This window comes from Gymnoscopelus microlampas, assembly GCF_963454915.1.
Source record: "Gymnoscopelus microlampas genome assembly, chromosome: 6".
Lineage (NCBI taxonomy): Eukaryota > Metazoa > Chordata > Actinopteri > Myctophiformes > Myctophidae > Gymnoscopelus > Gymnoscopelus microlampas.
The window spans coordinates 33,555,279-33,571,900 of NC_139943.1; the positions used below are offsets into that span (position 1 = coordinate 33,555,279).

Genomic DNA, 16,622 nt, shown 5'->3' on the forward strand with positions numbered 1-16,622 from the left:
TAATAGTAGAGTGTGTGTGTGCGCACGCATGCGTGTGCATGTGAGCGTGAGTGCGTGTGTTGACTTTGTAGAATGCATCTTGCAGAGGCATAAGAACTAGTCTGAAAGAGATACTGTACTGTAGGTGAGCAGTAGTGGTGTGTATTAGTGTGTTTGTGTGCATGTGTGTGTGTTGTAGTGGCCTGTTAGGATGTACAGTCTCCGTTAGTGTACACATACCTGTGTTCACTCTCACTCTTTCGCTGACGTTCTGCTGTTCTCCTTCTGTTTGGTTGTCCTCGTCACCAATGCGTCACCAATTCAACGTTCAACCGATAACAATAACTTCATCTTCCTCTCCACCCTCCTCCTCCTCCTCCTCCTCTCCATCTCCCCTCTGCTCTACTCAACCGTAGTCGGAGGTCAGCGCACTCCACTGCTACGAAAGGTCCATGTTGCAGCTTAAGGCTATATATAGGGCAGTCCCTGGGGGGAATCACTGCTGTGTGATAGAGAGAGAGAGAGACAAGGAAAGCATGAAGGACAAAGCCATGGTCACTTCAATACATGACTCAACAGGCTCAAGGCACAGAGAGTACTATGCACTACACCAATGATTCTGAAGCTTTTTAATTTCAAGGACCCGTAATTTGACATGCATTGGACCACATGGCCCCCATTTAATAAGATGTGTGTATCTGCGACCCCAAATCTAAGAACTTGTTCATTGTTATACATGATTTGGTCTGATATTGACTGTCATTTACAATTACAATGTAGGCATTTAGCAGATGCTCTTATTCAGCGAGATCAGAGTAAATTATATGAACCCTGTTCAGGAAATGTTCTGGTGAGTAATAGTCACATAAGTAGAGTGCAAAGAGAACAATGTACTGTAGTACCTCAGAGAAACTGGGATACCAGGTAAACCTAGCATCTGTCTAAACAGGAGGGAGAAGAGTCTAGGACGTGTAGAGAATCGCCCAGGGTGTTTTAGAGAAGGTCCAAAATCACTTTATAAGTACAGAGAAAATAGCCATTCTTGTATGTTCTCTACTTGCATTCACTTGTAAGGTAATAATGGTGACGATTAAACTATCAGGGATTTAGCTGAGGTTCCCTAGAATCCCCTCTAGGACCCCTGGAGGTCCCTGAACCCCACGATGGGAGCCACTGCACTACACTGTTACCATGTTATACCTGTACACTCTCACAGTCACAAATGGATAAATGAACACTGAGGATTTTACTGTGTGTAGCTCATATTACAGTGCATATTATTACTGTATATGAAATCGTAGATTAAACTGAACCATGGCAGTTTGTAGTTTTCTGTAGAACATGTACTTGGGAACCTGTGCCAACTATCCAGTGACCCGGCCTAAACCTTGCAATGAAAGTTAGCTGCCTGCTAAATGTCCTCCGGGGCAGTTCATAATTGCCCACTGTCCTTGTTAAATAGAGAAGGGTGATTAAACACTTAAACCATATGTAGTTTGTTGACCGGGGTCCCCCAGGGGTCTATAATGTGAATGTCCCCTTCCTTTTTCCCTCTACACCAAATCTCTTCACCGAAGATTGCCGATCTACATGCTCACAACGCATTGTAAGATTGTTAGATGAGCTATTTTCGCAGAATGTTCACCTATTGTGACATGCCCAGAAAAGCCTAGGGACAAAAAATGGAAACGAGAGGAGAATGACTTTACTTTACTGTGTGTGTTTATGCACATTAATGGACATTCAATACCTGAACGTGACTTCAATCAGCTGAACATGATCTCATGTAAACATGCCGGATTTAGCTAAAAGCTCCATTTCTATCCGCAGTTCCCAATTGATTCTTGATTGTTGAAATGTGGTGGTAGCTGCTGACACAAGCTGCTAGCCACACAGACCTCTTCCTCGTCTTTGGCGGGGGATCTCCGCAGGTTGCCCGCCTGGCTGGCAGAGAGCCTTAACCTATCCTGTAGAACTTACTTGACCCTGACCGAGTTCGACAGCCCGCCTCTCGTTAAACGCACACGTCGGCATCGAATGACGCCTCAAACTCTCCCGCAGAACCGCCCGTGTCATACAGTACATCTCTTTTTTGTTTTGTACATCTCTGAGGGGGGGGGGGGGGGGGGGTGGGGGTGGTGTGCGGTGGGTTGCGGTCGGGAGGTATAAGTAGAGGAAGGCAGCCAGGGCACCTCCGTTTTGTCAGCGCTTTGATAGGCTGTTACCCGAGCCCCCCACCCCCCCCCACACTCTCAGCGTCTTTCAGGCTGGCCATGGCACCACGACAGCGCCACACTGTCTCTGTGTGTCTCTGGACAGTGAGATAGGAGGTTGAAAAAAAACAGAGAGAGAGAGAGAGCGAAGATCGTTGTTGTCGGGCAGAAACCTCTTATCTCCATATTCTAACTTTTTTGTGTTTTTTCGTATACTGTATTAGCTTCCTACTTGATCTTACAACAGCGTCACACAAAAGCATCAAAAGTAGCAGATCCACAAGAGCTTGTAGATCTGCTACTTTTGCAGATCAGTGAACGAACGCCCCTTTGGTTGCATGGGTTAGATGTCTGGTTTCTCGCGGGGAGAACTATCGGGGTTCGAATACAGGTGGTCACATGATATCTGGAATGGAAAGACACACACACCACCACAGCACAACCCCATCTCCCTTTGGCGTGCACACACAAACACCCGCCCGAAAAGCAAGCTTACCTACGCACCGCACACAAGCATATACGCCCTCACTACATGTGAAGACACACTCCTTAGTCTTAACCCTGACCTCAACCTGAATCCTTTCCTTATTGTAAGACTAAAGGTAGCTCTCCAACGCACCGACGTCGGCGGCGGTAAGTGTTGGAAAGCATCTGTTTCCGACAATCTGCTGTTGAATGGGTGGTGAGTACACTGTTGTGTCCGGTCGCAAGTTGTAGGGAAGCGTCGAAAGCCGACGACCTTTGGATAGCAACAGGCTTGTTGTTGAAAAAGACATCAAGCTGTAGGCTATTTTTAGCACCATAGTAGCAGTCTGTCTGTGTCTGCTCTCAGGTGCAGTCAGCTACTTCATTTGACTGCCAGTCTGAAGTAATCTGTAGTAGTCTGTTTGGTGGAGAGCTACCTTAACTCTATTTATATTTCTTGAATTCTACTACTATGTACGATATTTGGCCTCACAAGTATAGTAATAAAAGTACACACACACGCGCAGACACGCACACGCACACACACACACACACACACACACACACACACACACACACACACACACACACACGGTTACATGGCGGCTTTCCGACATGTCGCCTTTCCGACGTTAACGAACCCTATACCTAACCCTCACCCTAACCCTAACCGCACGCGGAAGCCACTAGTCGGAGTGGCGAGATGTCGGCATGGAAGACGGTTACCCACACACACACACACACACACACACACACACACACACACACACACACACCGCTGAGCGTGTACACAGACAGAGAAGCAGATGTACACACCAGCCCCCGCTGACACTTCTACACAAATCGGATTCTTTGTTAATAATAGCGACACTTTACAAAACACAGAGAGAGAGAGGGAGAGAGAGAGAGAGAACCTGGAAGTGACAGACGACAGCTGAGCTCTGGCGTTCTAAAGATGCATGGAGGAGAAACAGACAGCTACCGACAGAGAAGGACGGAGAGAGAGAGAGACGTAGAGGACAGAGAGACGGGAAGAGATGGAGACAGGAGACAACATGGGGGAAGAGACAGTGATGCTGAATGCTGTGAGGACGAGGTTCCGGGGCCCACCAGGGGACCAAATGGACCCTTACGGGCAGTGTTAATTTTGTCGACTAAAACCATGACGATTTTTTGGACTGTGGACTGTGTTTTGTCACTGACGAAAACTATATAAAAACTAAGCTATGATGTCTAAAACTACTGCTGATTAAATATGATTAAATATTCATTTAAGTATGATTAAATATATTGACACTTTCGTCAAGAAATAAAAACTGTTCTAAAATGTTAGGGAGGGCCTACTCTGTGTGGAGTTTGCATGTTCTCCCCGTGTCTCCTAGGGTAGTTAATACCCTCACAAAAACATGTAGTAATCCTGGTCGCTATACCGCCTCCCCCATGACAGCCGGGGCGCCTGATGGAGGGGAAGGGAACTGGTTGGAATAACGTGTTCCTTCCACGCGCTACGTCCTACCGGGGAAACTAGCTCCCCCCTGTCAGGTGACAAGAAGGTCAGTTGGCTCTCATGCATTGAAGGAAGCATGAGCTCGGCCCTGGCCTCCCTAGGCTGTGGGGGACTGGTGTAGTGCTGGTGTAGGGCTGGTGTAGCGCCCAGGATCACTTAGGAAATTGGCACTGGGTGGAAAAAATGGGTTGCAAAAATCGCGGGATAAAAATTATTTAAAAAAAAAAATGTTAGGGAGGGGACTAGTGGTGAAGAGATCCTGTAGAACTAAGACCAGTCATTTGCTTAGCCGAAAATAGCCGATCTACAGGCTCACAACGCCAGCTTGTAGATCGGATATTTTCGTCTATTACTCACCCCATGGAGATCCAGTTGGAGACTCAAAGAGTCTCCATTGACTCCGCTGGTCATCAAATTATTGGCTTAGGAATGCGACAAAAACAAAAAAACGTCCATGAATTCAAGGCTCCATGGGGTGAGTAATCTATAGAAGAAAAAAATATTTTGGGTAAACTATCCCTTTAACTCTTAGAGTGTACAAATGGAACCAAACGGATCCATATAATGGGTCTGTATGGTTTCATTTGTTTCAAGAATGTGCTATGAACACCAGAGTCCCTGCAAGCGATATTATGGAGAGCTGCAAGGCATTATGGTCTCTGTATAACCACACTTAGTAAGCAAAGTGACATAATTGTCCATATTCACACGTTCTGAGGCCATTTTGTTTGTTATGTGGGACTGTGAGGTGAGGGGATGGAGCTGGGACACCAAATGAAGTCAGGAAAGGTGAGAGAACATTTCAGAGTGCTTTCACTGTGGGCTGTCAACCTAAAATAAACCCAATTATAATCTAGCACCCCAAGCCACTAGAAATGTCCTCTGTTGCAACCTGTACACGTCCTGCACAGAGTTGTACGGAATATGTTCCTTTTATAACGAGAGACTTTTAAAAGCTGCTTATTTCTATTTGACAGGAACAGGGGGCGAGGGGGGTTAGGCCGTGGAAAGGTCTGCTTTTGAAAGCACACAGGAAATCTATTAAAAGCTTTACATAAGACTTATTTACACACTGCCCTCTAACCAGTGGCAGGAAGTAAATAAGTGAACATTTACTCAAGTACTTGTACTTGCTTGTAGAGCTGGCCTATTTTCCAACCAGTTGTGACAAAAGTTGAGTACTTTTGCTTTGATATTGCGTAAGTATATGTTGAGGCCAATACTTTAGTACTTGCACTCAAGTAACATTTTGAATACAGGACTTTTACCTGTAACATAGTATTTCGTCTCTGTCGGGTGGAAAAATCTAAAATAGCAAAAATGATGATTTTGCGTGAAGCTGTAGTATGATCAAGTAGAGTGTTGATTTACGAACAAACACAAGAGAATCGATAAGAAGTTTCTGCCCAACAGCAACTATTTCTATGTTGTGTTACTTGATACTTAAGTAAAAAAAAAACTGAGTACTTCTTCCAACACTGCCTCTAACCTCTGAAAGTCCTTCTTTTTCTTCTTTCTCTGGCTCTGCTTTTCCACCATCCATCCATCTCTCTCACTCGCTGGCCTTTTCCCTATACTCATCCTTTTTTCTCATTTGTCAGTCTGTTTTCTCCACTATCACCTTTCTCTCTCTACCACTCTTTTCAGCTTTTTTCCCTACTTTCCCTGTTTGCCCGATGAACTCACATGGGCAAAGCACAAAGTCAGCATTAACAAACGCTTTCCCAAAAACACGCACACCTACGCACAACGGAATAAATGCAAGGATAGCAATGTGATCGCCTGACGCATAGGACCAATGGTGGAAGAAGTAATGGGATTTTTTCTTATTTAAAAAGTAACAATGCCTAAGTGTTTTACTGTTCCTCTATGCTTTTACATTTTTGACTGATAAAGTATTCAATCAATCAATCAATCAATCAAGCAAAATAGAAATACTCTGATAGTAGTAAAATTCCTGTAATAAAAAAAGTAAAAGTACAAAAGTACAGCCATCAAAATATGCTTGGAGTAACAAAGTAAATGTACTCAACCGCTTACACATTTTTTAAATTTATTCGAAAATTGCCATCCACAAGCATCATATATCGCGACACGTTGTGACCTTGCAGATCAACCATTTTTGGATAGCTGACGTATAGGTCTCAGGTGGTTCATGTATGTTTTGTAATAATCTAAATCTGCAAAGTAACTAAAGTTGTCAAATAACTGTAGTGGTAAAAGTACAATATTTGCCTCTTGAGATGTAGTGGAATAGAAGTATAAGTGTTGAAAGAATTGAAATACTCAAGTAAAGTCAAAAGTAACTCAAAACTGTACTTAAATACCCACACTGCCTGACGCAATAGAGCTGTAATGTTTGGACCAGAGATCTCTCATGGTTAATTCATTGGTCCATAATTGCTGCACCTCTGGCGCTGTGTAGGATGCTTAGTTGACCATTACATTGCCTGGATAAAAGGATAAAAGGACCCCTTCAGGGGTCAGGTCTGACTGTCTGGGAGAAAGCTCTGCTGATGCTGACAGAACATGACATCCATTATGCCCGGTTTAATACTCGCTTGCCTGCCGTGTCGGTGGCACCGAAAATAGCCGATCTACATCTACTAGATCGGCTATTTTCGGCGATACCGCCACGGCAAAAAAAAAAAAATCACACTTGAGTGTATGAATGAATCAAGGCTAATTGGTGTTGTTTACCATGCCCTAGAAGGACTTTCTCTTCCCCCCTCTCTCTCTCTCTGTCTCTCTCTCTCTCTCTCTCTCACCCTTGTAATTTTGTTTGACGAAAGGGCCACGGACGGTGTTTGCGGCTGTGTTTTTGCGTTACAGGTCACTGCGTTGGGGGGGATATCACTCCCCCGATCGGATGATTTGACAGCCTGTGGCCTGTGGGGGGGAGGGTTTGATGGGTGGAGACAATGGAAATGCAGCAGCAGCAGCACCCTGTCCTTTAAGGAGACACTGAGCGCTGCTGCTTTTCTTTTCTCTATTGAATGAAACGAGGTCAAAGTGAAGCCAGGTTTGACTCTGCTGCACTGTAAGATCCAGTTCTGTAGTCATTTTTTGGGGGAGGGACAGGTTTCTATACAAAAGTTGATGTTTGCTGTTGTCGCTGTCCAGTGAGATCATTTGCGAGATTAGCTCCAGACAGACAGATATACAGACAGACAGACCCGCTTATAGACGGCTATAGCCTCCCTGCAGAGCCACAACATAAAATGAATATTACAGGATCAACAGGAAATTATTATATTAGACATTTTTAACTGGAAGAAGCTTACATTTTTGCTGTATTCTGAGATCAGAGGGCCAATGTGAATAGTCTTACATCCCTTATGTTTTAGGAATAAAGTCTTGCCATCTGCTAAATCGGTAATCGACAGAGTCCTGCTAGCAATAGAGAGACGCAAAACATTGCTGTTCACACAAAGGTTTGATAGAGATATTTCCATTGTTGTACAGCCTTTTAATAGATTTTCTTTTTTAAACAGATCTACATAACCAAATACATCAAAGTGTTTTAAACATAAATCGCTGTATATATAAATCTAAGAAAGGGATAAAGCTTTCATCAGGCACTATAGCCTTGAATAATAAATAAATGTCAAGCACCAGCCTTATGTTGTTGATTATGTGTCTGCCAGTCATGAAACCACATTGTGTTTCATCCTCAATGATGTCACTGAGTTTAGAAAAAAAACACACATAGCAATAATTGTATAGTCATTATTGAGGAGACTAATCGGTTGCCAATTATTTAGCAATGAAATGTGTTATTGCGGTTTAGGGATTTGATTAATTAATCCCTGTGTCAAGGATGGGATGGAGGGAGCTTTTCATTGTTAATATTCTCTGAATAAACTCAAAGTTAAAAAGGGGGGATAATTCCTTTGAACATTTATTATAAAACTCCCAGGTCGGCCTGTCTGTACCGACTTGATGCATTCCAGCTTTCTAATAGCATCTTCAATATGTATTGTTGACTTCTTCTAAAATGTGAATTATTTTACTCTTAAATCTCCGTATAACAAGCAGGTTTGTTTCATTTGTGAAGTGTATCATATTGGCGTTGCCGTTAGCCTTTTTTACGAAGCCATCTGTCTAGTCTAGCATACAAAGTGCTGTATTATTATCAAATGTGTCCAACAAAGAGTTTAATTTCATTTTCCTGTTTGTTGTTGTATCCATAAATGTTGCCCACCAAAACGAATTGATCATTGAATGAGAGAACCAACAAAACAAAATGCCCATTTCAGTCTTCAGATCCACTGTGTTTGTTTGTGTGATAAAAGTGGGATGGTTTATTGTACAACAACTAAAGCCTACATTGTACTGTAGCTTTTAGCATACAGCTGTAAAGCCTTTTGCTTAGCGTTGTCCCTCAAACCTCAAGCATTAGGAAACAAGTGTTAAAGCCAGGGTTTAGATAACGTTTTCATGCACAATAGAAAGAACGTTTTTAAGCTTTTGTAAAGGTGTGGAATAAAAGCATTTCTTCTTCCCCAAATTATTATGATTGGGAAATAATCATCGTACCTAAATGCACAAAATCTGTGTGCGTGTGTGAATGTGTGTTTGCGCCGACCGACTTCAAACTCGGCGCACACATCACAGACGACCCGAGGTGCCTGGTGTCGAGTCGTCGTATAGGTGGTTGTCCAGAATCACCGATCCGACCAATACACCAGATATATCGTCTCTATTGTGTGCAAACCTTGTATGTCCAAAACTTTTCAGGATTCAATTTCAAAAACGGCAAAAGTAGCATATCTACAAGCTCGAAACGCGTTTCTTTGCGCCGTGTTTCGAGCTTGCGGATCTGCTTTGATGCTTTTGTGTGACGCTGTGGTATGATCGTTAAGGGTTAGCGTTAACCCTTTAAGACCTGAAGCCGATCCCCAGGGACCCCCCAGAAGTAAAGATTTGAGTTAAAAATGTTCACTTTAAAAGAATATATATATTCAAAGATTCGCACATTTTCATGATTTTTTTTTAAATAGCAGATCTACAAGCTCGAAGTGCGGCACTCGGTGCCACGCTATGTACGCTTGTACATCTGCTATTTTTGAATAGCCAAAGTGTAAAATAATGCTTTCTTTAGCGCAAATAAAAAAAATGACACAGATGCGTCCCAGGTCTCAAAAAACACATAAAGTTAGAACATGGACATCAGAGGGTTCAACCCGACAGAGGCGATATGCAGTCTTCCCCTCTGTGTTTGTGCCTTTTCAAATTGTGACCGCAGGTGGTGGACAGACTCTGCCCTCAGAATCCGACCTCAGCAGAGAGGTCTTCTTAGAACCAAAAATGTCTTACCCTTGAGGAACTCTGATCGCTTTGTAAACTTCCAAATAATGTTGTGATAGTGCCTCATAGAGCAGGGCTTCGCAAAATGTTCCAATACAAAAACAAATGTTCCCACGCCCCCAAACAACCACATGCAGCCTCTGGCTAAAATGTGTACTTTTTTGACAATAATGCACAACCCTTTGACCTTGCATGGTTTCCTCCGCCGTCGGTGTGTGAATGGGTGAATGTAATGTAATTGTAAAGTGCTTTGGATAAAGGCAGAATATAAATGCACCATTTACCATTTACAACACGTTGCAGCTCCAAGGAAAAAAAGGTTGGAGGCCACCGAGGTAAACCCTGGACGTGCAGATTCCACTTTTTTTATAGTAGCGTGCCCAGTGCTGCCAGATCTTGCGAGAGAAATAAGCAACCAGGTCTATGAAGACAATCCCAAAAGAAGCGACTAGGCCACGTGAGAACTTTAAATCTATATCCATATAGGCTATTTGAAAATAGCCGATCTACAACCTCACAACGCGTTGCAATGCGACGAGTTGTGAGGTTGTAGCTCGACTATAAAAAAAATAAAAAAGATTTAATGTTATTTCTTTCATGCGGAATATTTTTGAAACACTAATCTTGTACGGGGGTCCATGGCAAACAATATTTTTCAGATGGGGTTCCACGGACAAATACATTTGGGGGTCCTTGACAGGAAAATGTTTGAGAACCAATGGTTTAAACAAAATGTAGGAAGGAAGCCCAAATAAGCAACTACACTTTAGAAACGAGCCCCCCAAAAAACGCAACCCGCTACTGCCAATATTTACAAGCAACTTTAAGCCCAAGGTCGCTTATAATAAGCACTGAGCAGACATGGCAACGCTGAGCATAACGTCTCCATGCAGCACGTCGTTCTCAAGGTTCAACATTTTTTTCCTCAGTGTGATTCACCTTCCCTTTCAGATCTTATGGATGTCAGCAGAAATGAAGTGAACAGTAACCTTCAGGTCATCAATAGTCTTCTCAATAGTAGACCCCTGCACTTTAATGGCTTCAGTATAGCCATAATGTTTTCAGCAGCTTCTTTTTTGGAGAGAGAGATGGGGATTTCATGGTAGTGGTTGAAGGAAAATGGGCTCAATTTTATGTTTGGTTGAAGCTGGAGAGTTTGTTATTACATGTAGTTACTTTTATGACTTCTTTATGGCTGCTTCTACTGCTTTTTAAGAAGAAGTCGGTTCTGCAGCATAGTGTTGAGTGTTAGTGTTTATTTCGTCGCCTAAAACTATGACAAAATATATTATTTTTTTTCATTGACGAAAACCAAATAAAAACTAAGCTATGATGACTGAACTAAAGGCCAGTACACACCAAAGATTTGTGATGCAACCCCTTGCTACTCCTTGCAAGGAATTGCATTGGCGTGTGGACTGTCCGACTGGCCTTTAGACAAGTCATTTTATGCTTGGCTGCGTGTGGGTGTCACAAAATAGCCGATCTACAAGCTCACAACACGTCGCAGACGTAAATCGGCTAGTTTCGGCACACCGCCATAAATTAGGCATTACGACGCCACCAAAGCCTGCCAACATACATTTTAGTCGACTAAATCAACTGTAGATTTTGTTTGTATAATATTTAGTCAACTAAAACTAGACTAAATGTAAAACATATCAGACGACTAAAATATGACTAAAACCAAATGGAATTTTATTCAAAAGACTAAAACTACATCAAAATGAATCAAAATGAATACTGGAGTGTGCCGCCGTCTTGGTCCTCTCATGTATAGTGCGCAGGTTCCATTTTACACTGAAAAGAAGAAAGGATGTCCACAATCCAGTTCCCTGGATAAACTTGTATTGAGGACAACGTTTCAACTCGGTCAGAGTGATGTGACTTCAAATCAATATCACAATTATTTCAAACTTTTACCTCGATTACGATTAATGAACAATAATTTTAAAAAAAGGCAAAATAGCAGATCTACAATATGTGGCGATCCTGCTTCTATGGGTCAAAGGTCATTGAATAGCTGAGACATATAAAGGAGCTGAAGTGTACATGACCCTGAGGCTTGACAGTAAGCTGTGTGTGTGTGTGTGTGTGTGTGTGTGTGTGTGTGTGTGTGTGTGTGTGTGTGTGTGTGTGTGTGTGTGTGTGTGTGTGTGTGTGTGTGTGTGTGTGTGTGTGTGTGTGTGTGTGTGTGTGTGTGTGTGTGTGTGTGTGTGTGTGTGTGTGTGTGTGTGTGCGTGCGTGCGTGCGCGCGCGTGCGTGCGTGTTACTATTTTCCTGTGTTGGCCCTCAGGTCGTGCGTCATGACAACCACCTGAAGTGTATTCTTGCTTTTCTCCCCCCCACTGTGCACATCACACAGTCTGACAAATGTGTGTGCGTGATGTGCATGCTAGTCTGTTTGTCTACATTTTGTGTGAGTGTGGGCGTGCGTGTGTGTGTATATCTAAAAGTACACTATTCTTGAGTTGGTGAATTTTGATATGCAAGTCATTGCCAGGGGTCTGTTGTGTGTGTGTGTGTGTGTGTACTTATACATTGCTATACTTGGGAGGGCCAAATGTCTCCTCAATTATAGTAGAATGTTATAAATATACACATTGAGGACCATTTTCCAAAAATAGCACATCTACAAGCTCACAACGCATTGCAAGAACGACGCCTTGTGAGCTTGTAGATTGACTATTTGGGGTTTTAGGCTTAGAGTTTAAAAATGACAAAACATTTTAAAAAATGGCATTCATAAAATGTTTATGTCCTCACAAGTATAACGTCTCTGTCAGGTGGAAACCTCACATGTCCAAAAACAGATTTTTTTTTCAGGATTCACATTCAAAAGTAGCAGATCTATAAGCCGCGCCGCATTTTGAGCTTGTAGATCTGTTACTTTTGATGCTTTTGGGGGACGCTGTAGTATGATCAAGTAGGGCGTTAATTTACGAAAAAAACACAAAAAGTTAAAATGTGGAGATAAGAGGTTTCTGCCCGACAGCGACGACAAGAATACAAATGTGTGCGCGTGTGCGTGGAAACACAGAAACAGCTCCCCCGGGGTAGTGCTGTCTCACCATCTGTCCTTGCTTCGTCCTGTGTTTTCCCTGTGTAATTCAGACAAATGTCAGCCTCGTCACACTCCACCCTTCCCTTCCCTTCCGTTCCCTCTGAATTCACTGTCACAGCTCTCTTCTTTCCACGGCAGTGGGGACAAACCACTCTGTGTGTGTGTGTGTGTGTGTGTGTGTGTGTGTGTGTGTGTGTGTGTGTGTGTGTGTTACTTTCGCTGATGTCTTCAGATGTTACGCGGCTGTTTCTACAACAACACCTTTCCTTCCCTGCCTACGGTGGAGAAAAAGCAAACTGCCTGTTCAGCCGTAAAAAAAACCCAGCAGGGAACCCAATGACTGTGTTTTTTTGTGACATTGCGATATCCCCCTATTTAATGGTAGGGGGAACACCGCTCTATGCTTTAACTGGGGGGTGTCATTTGGGGCCGCAGGAGATGGCGATTGCCACTTGCTAGCGTTTGCATTTAGCCTCACATTCTGTTCTTTTCAATGCAGATTTTGTCCACCGTTTTTTTTTTGCAGATGGGCGTTAAGTGCATCGCAATCCACGCCCATCCATCTAGATGTAACATGTGACAGGCATGTTATAGACGCGTGTTTTCTTCTCTGCAACCATACATTCATTAGCCACTTCCAACCTGGCATCCCTATTTTGGGCATCTTATTATAGGCGAGCATTTTGGAAAAAGTTTCTTTGTTGTTGTGGTTTTTACCCTTTTTCTCCCCAATATAGTCATTATGCCAATTAATTCCTCCCCACACACATTTATGTGTGTTGTCACTGCTGTTGTACCTTACTGGCTCATCTGCCAGTGAGGAGCCCCCACCGGGAGGACGTATACAGTGGAGCCTCCATCCTACTCCTCCCGCCCAACACTCCCTGCTGACAGGTGCTGACCCCAGCCTGTAGGAGTACGTGCAGTGACGCATATCACCCTCCCCCGCCCCGGCTTCCCTCCCCCCAACACGGGCCAATTGTGTTCGTATAGACCAGTGGTTCTCAACATGTGGGTCGGGACCCCCAGGGGGTTCCCCACAGATTTTTTTGGGGGGTCCCTAGATGACAGCAAAGTGACAATTTAAGGACCTTTTAGACCTTTTTTAATACCTATTAATTAATAATAGGAAAATAAATGAAAAAAGACCATTGCTACATCAAAAGCAATGAACAAACTATACTATTAAAACTTGGCCAAATTGTCAAATAGCATAAGAAAGAGGCAAACATTTAGAAAATAGCCGATCTACAAGCCCACAACGCCTCGGAAAGCGAGGCGTTGTGGGCTTGTAGATCGGCTATTTTCATAATATTTATCTGTAGAACCGGGTCAAACTCAACCATGATTATTTTGGGGGTCCTCACTCCCCAGTTAAAATAAGATTATTTTGGGCGGTTCCCAGTTCAAATATGATTATTATGGGGGGTCACGGCCTAAAAAGGTGGAGAACCACTGGAATAGACACTCGACAAAGCCGGATGCACCCCGTTGGTTTCGAACCCGTAGACTCCGCGTTGGTGGGCAGCTACTATACCACGGCGCCACCCCAATACCCCCCCCCCCCCCCCCACACCCTCTATTTTCTGAAATGAAATGCATTAATATTTCTTGTGTGTGTTTGTGTGTTGGCAGTATAAAGGCCAGGCCAACCTTCACGTGTTTGAGGACTGGTGTGGCTCCTCTGTAGCCCAACTCAGAAAGAACCTGCACTTCCCCCTGTATCCTCATGTGAGTATTATACACAACACGCCAATAACGGAAACTCACTGTTTGTTTATCCCCCCTTGTGGGATTTTTCTTTGTTTGTTTTGTTTTGTTTTGTTTTTGTTCATAGCCTGAAATCTAGTATTCCCATTCCAGCGAAGCTGTCATTGATTTTCCTATGGAAAATGTCCAGTCAAGCTACTTTTTCAACTGAAGTAAATGCCTGTCTTTTACCTGCCTGTGTTTGGGTTCGCCTGGGGATGTGGTCTAACCAGTGTAGGAATAACTACTGAGATTTTTTGCTTAACTCATTCACTGCCAGACTTATTTCTGGCTGCTTTTGCCCAGTGCCAGCAATTTTCGTTTTGTATACCTTTTCAACTGGCCACAGAAAATGTATATCCGTTGTGATCGCTTGTCCGATAGTTTGTAAACACTCACGGTATCCTTGTGCCTCGCCCAGAGAAAGAAAAATCCAACCGCGATGGCCCCTTCTCTTGCAGCAGCATATGAATATACCATCTCTAGCCAAAAATGTACGTTTTCTTACCTTTTCAACTGGCCACAGAAAACTTAGATCCATTATTATCGCTCATCCGGCCATTGGTAAACACACCCGGAATCCATGTGCTTCGTCCAGAGAACAAACATTACAACCGGGGCGTTCCCTTCTCTTCCAGCAGCATGTTGAAAATAACATGTCTCGCGAAATCCAGGGCAAAATAAGTCAACTCTAAATTTTAATGAAAAAGTTAAACAGGAAGTGGACGGAGGAGGAAATCTTCGGATGACGTTATTTCTGGATCCGGATGAGTGGAGAGTGAAACTGATCACTCGGGTGACAGAGAACAGCGCGATCTTTCATTAAACGATTAAAAAACTAAAAGTCGTTAAAGTCGTCCATGACAGTGTGGGCCTTTGAAAAAGAAAAGTCGGCAGTGAATGAGTAAAAGTAGCACTTGCACAATATAAAAAATACTCTGTTACAAGTAAAAGGCCTGTATTCATATGTTTTACTTGAGTAAAAATACAAAAGTATTGGCATGGTACTAAAGTAAAAGTGCTCCTCAACTTTTTCTACAAGCTCTGCTATTTTCAAATGTACAAAGTATTAAACTAGAAAAAGTGCTCCTCGGAGCACAGGTCTACGCCAGGTCAGGTACGTTATTCTGGCCTCCTGGTGGCGCTATAATAGGCCAATGTGAAAAGGTGCCAACCGTGCCATTTATTCTTGATTGCATTCATGATTTGAGGCATTTTGTTCCAAAAATGTGTTTTGCTAAATTAGACCTGCTGGTGGCGCTATAACAGGCCAATGTGAGAAGGGCGGATTTTTTTCCTCGGCCTAAAGGGAATGTGCGTGTGAAATTTCACGGAAATCGCAAGCTGTGTATATACTTTGAGGATTTTTGTTCAAAACGGACCAATCCTGCAAACTTTGGAAGCCAACCTTAGGCAATGAGGATGGAATATGGGAAATCGGACAGATCCGTGTTGATCACATGACTATAGTGATACTGTGTACTGATTTGCATGACGTTTGGAAAGAAATTGTAGGAGTAATATTAAAAAATGGGTTTTGCACAAATCGGCCTCCTGGTGGCGCTATAACAGGCCCATGTGAAAGATTTGGGGCAGAAGTTCTAAATTGGCATCCAGGGAGTGTGTGTGCACAGTTTCGGAGCGACCGGGCCAACGGTGCCTGAGATTAGCTGGTGACAGACGGACACACACACACACACACACACACACACACACACACACGGATGGACGGACAGGGGGTAAAACATACTCTCTCGCCATGCCTTTGGCCTGGCGGAGACAATAAGGTTGAATTGGTTGATGCATGCTTCGTAATAACCTACAAAGTAACTAGTAACTAGTTTTCCAATAATCGCAGTGGAGTAAAAAGTAAAAATTTTACCTCTGAGATGTAGTGGAGTGTAAGTATAAAATATCGAAAAACGGACGTAGCCTATACTCTAGTAAAGTAAAAGTACCTCAAAGCTGTGCTTAAGTACAGTACTTGAGTAAATGTACTTAACTACTTTCCACCAGTGGTTGTAACAGTGTGAGTCGGTGACATCTTTGTTGTGTTGTGTTGTGTTGCAGACCAGAACGACGCTGAAGAAGCTGGCGGTAGCTCCCAAGTGGAAGAACTATGGCCTGAGAATCTTTGGCTTCCTCCATCCATACAAAGACGGTAAACTGACTCCTCATTAGCCCACTGTCTCTGTCCCAGGGGCCGAGTCCCCTGGAGCAGGCCTTTTCACAGTCTGAGACATGGGGCCACCATTCAGACAGGAATTAGTCTCTCTCTCTCACACACACACACACACACACACACACACACACACACACACACACACACACACAC

General features: G+C 43.3%; 1 protein-coding gene across 1 annotated transcript in view; it reads left to right on the plus strand.

The window, feature by feature from the left end:
• b4galnt4a (beta-1,4-N-acetyl-galactosaminyl transferase 4a) overlaps positions 1-16,622 on the plus strand; it is a 331,744-nt gene that overhangs the window by 205,883 nt on the left and 109,239 nt on the right. The window contains exons 4-5 of the mRNA XM_084059091.1: positions 14,174-14,269; positions 16,358-16,448. Coding sequence (XP_083915217.1) covers positions 14,174-14,269; positions 16,358-16,448 — 187 coding nt within the window. The remainder of the gene's footprint in view (positions 1-14,173; positions 14,270-16,357; positions 16,449-16,622) is intronic.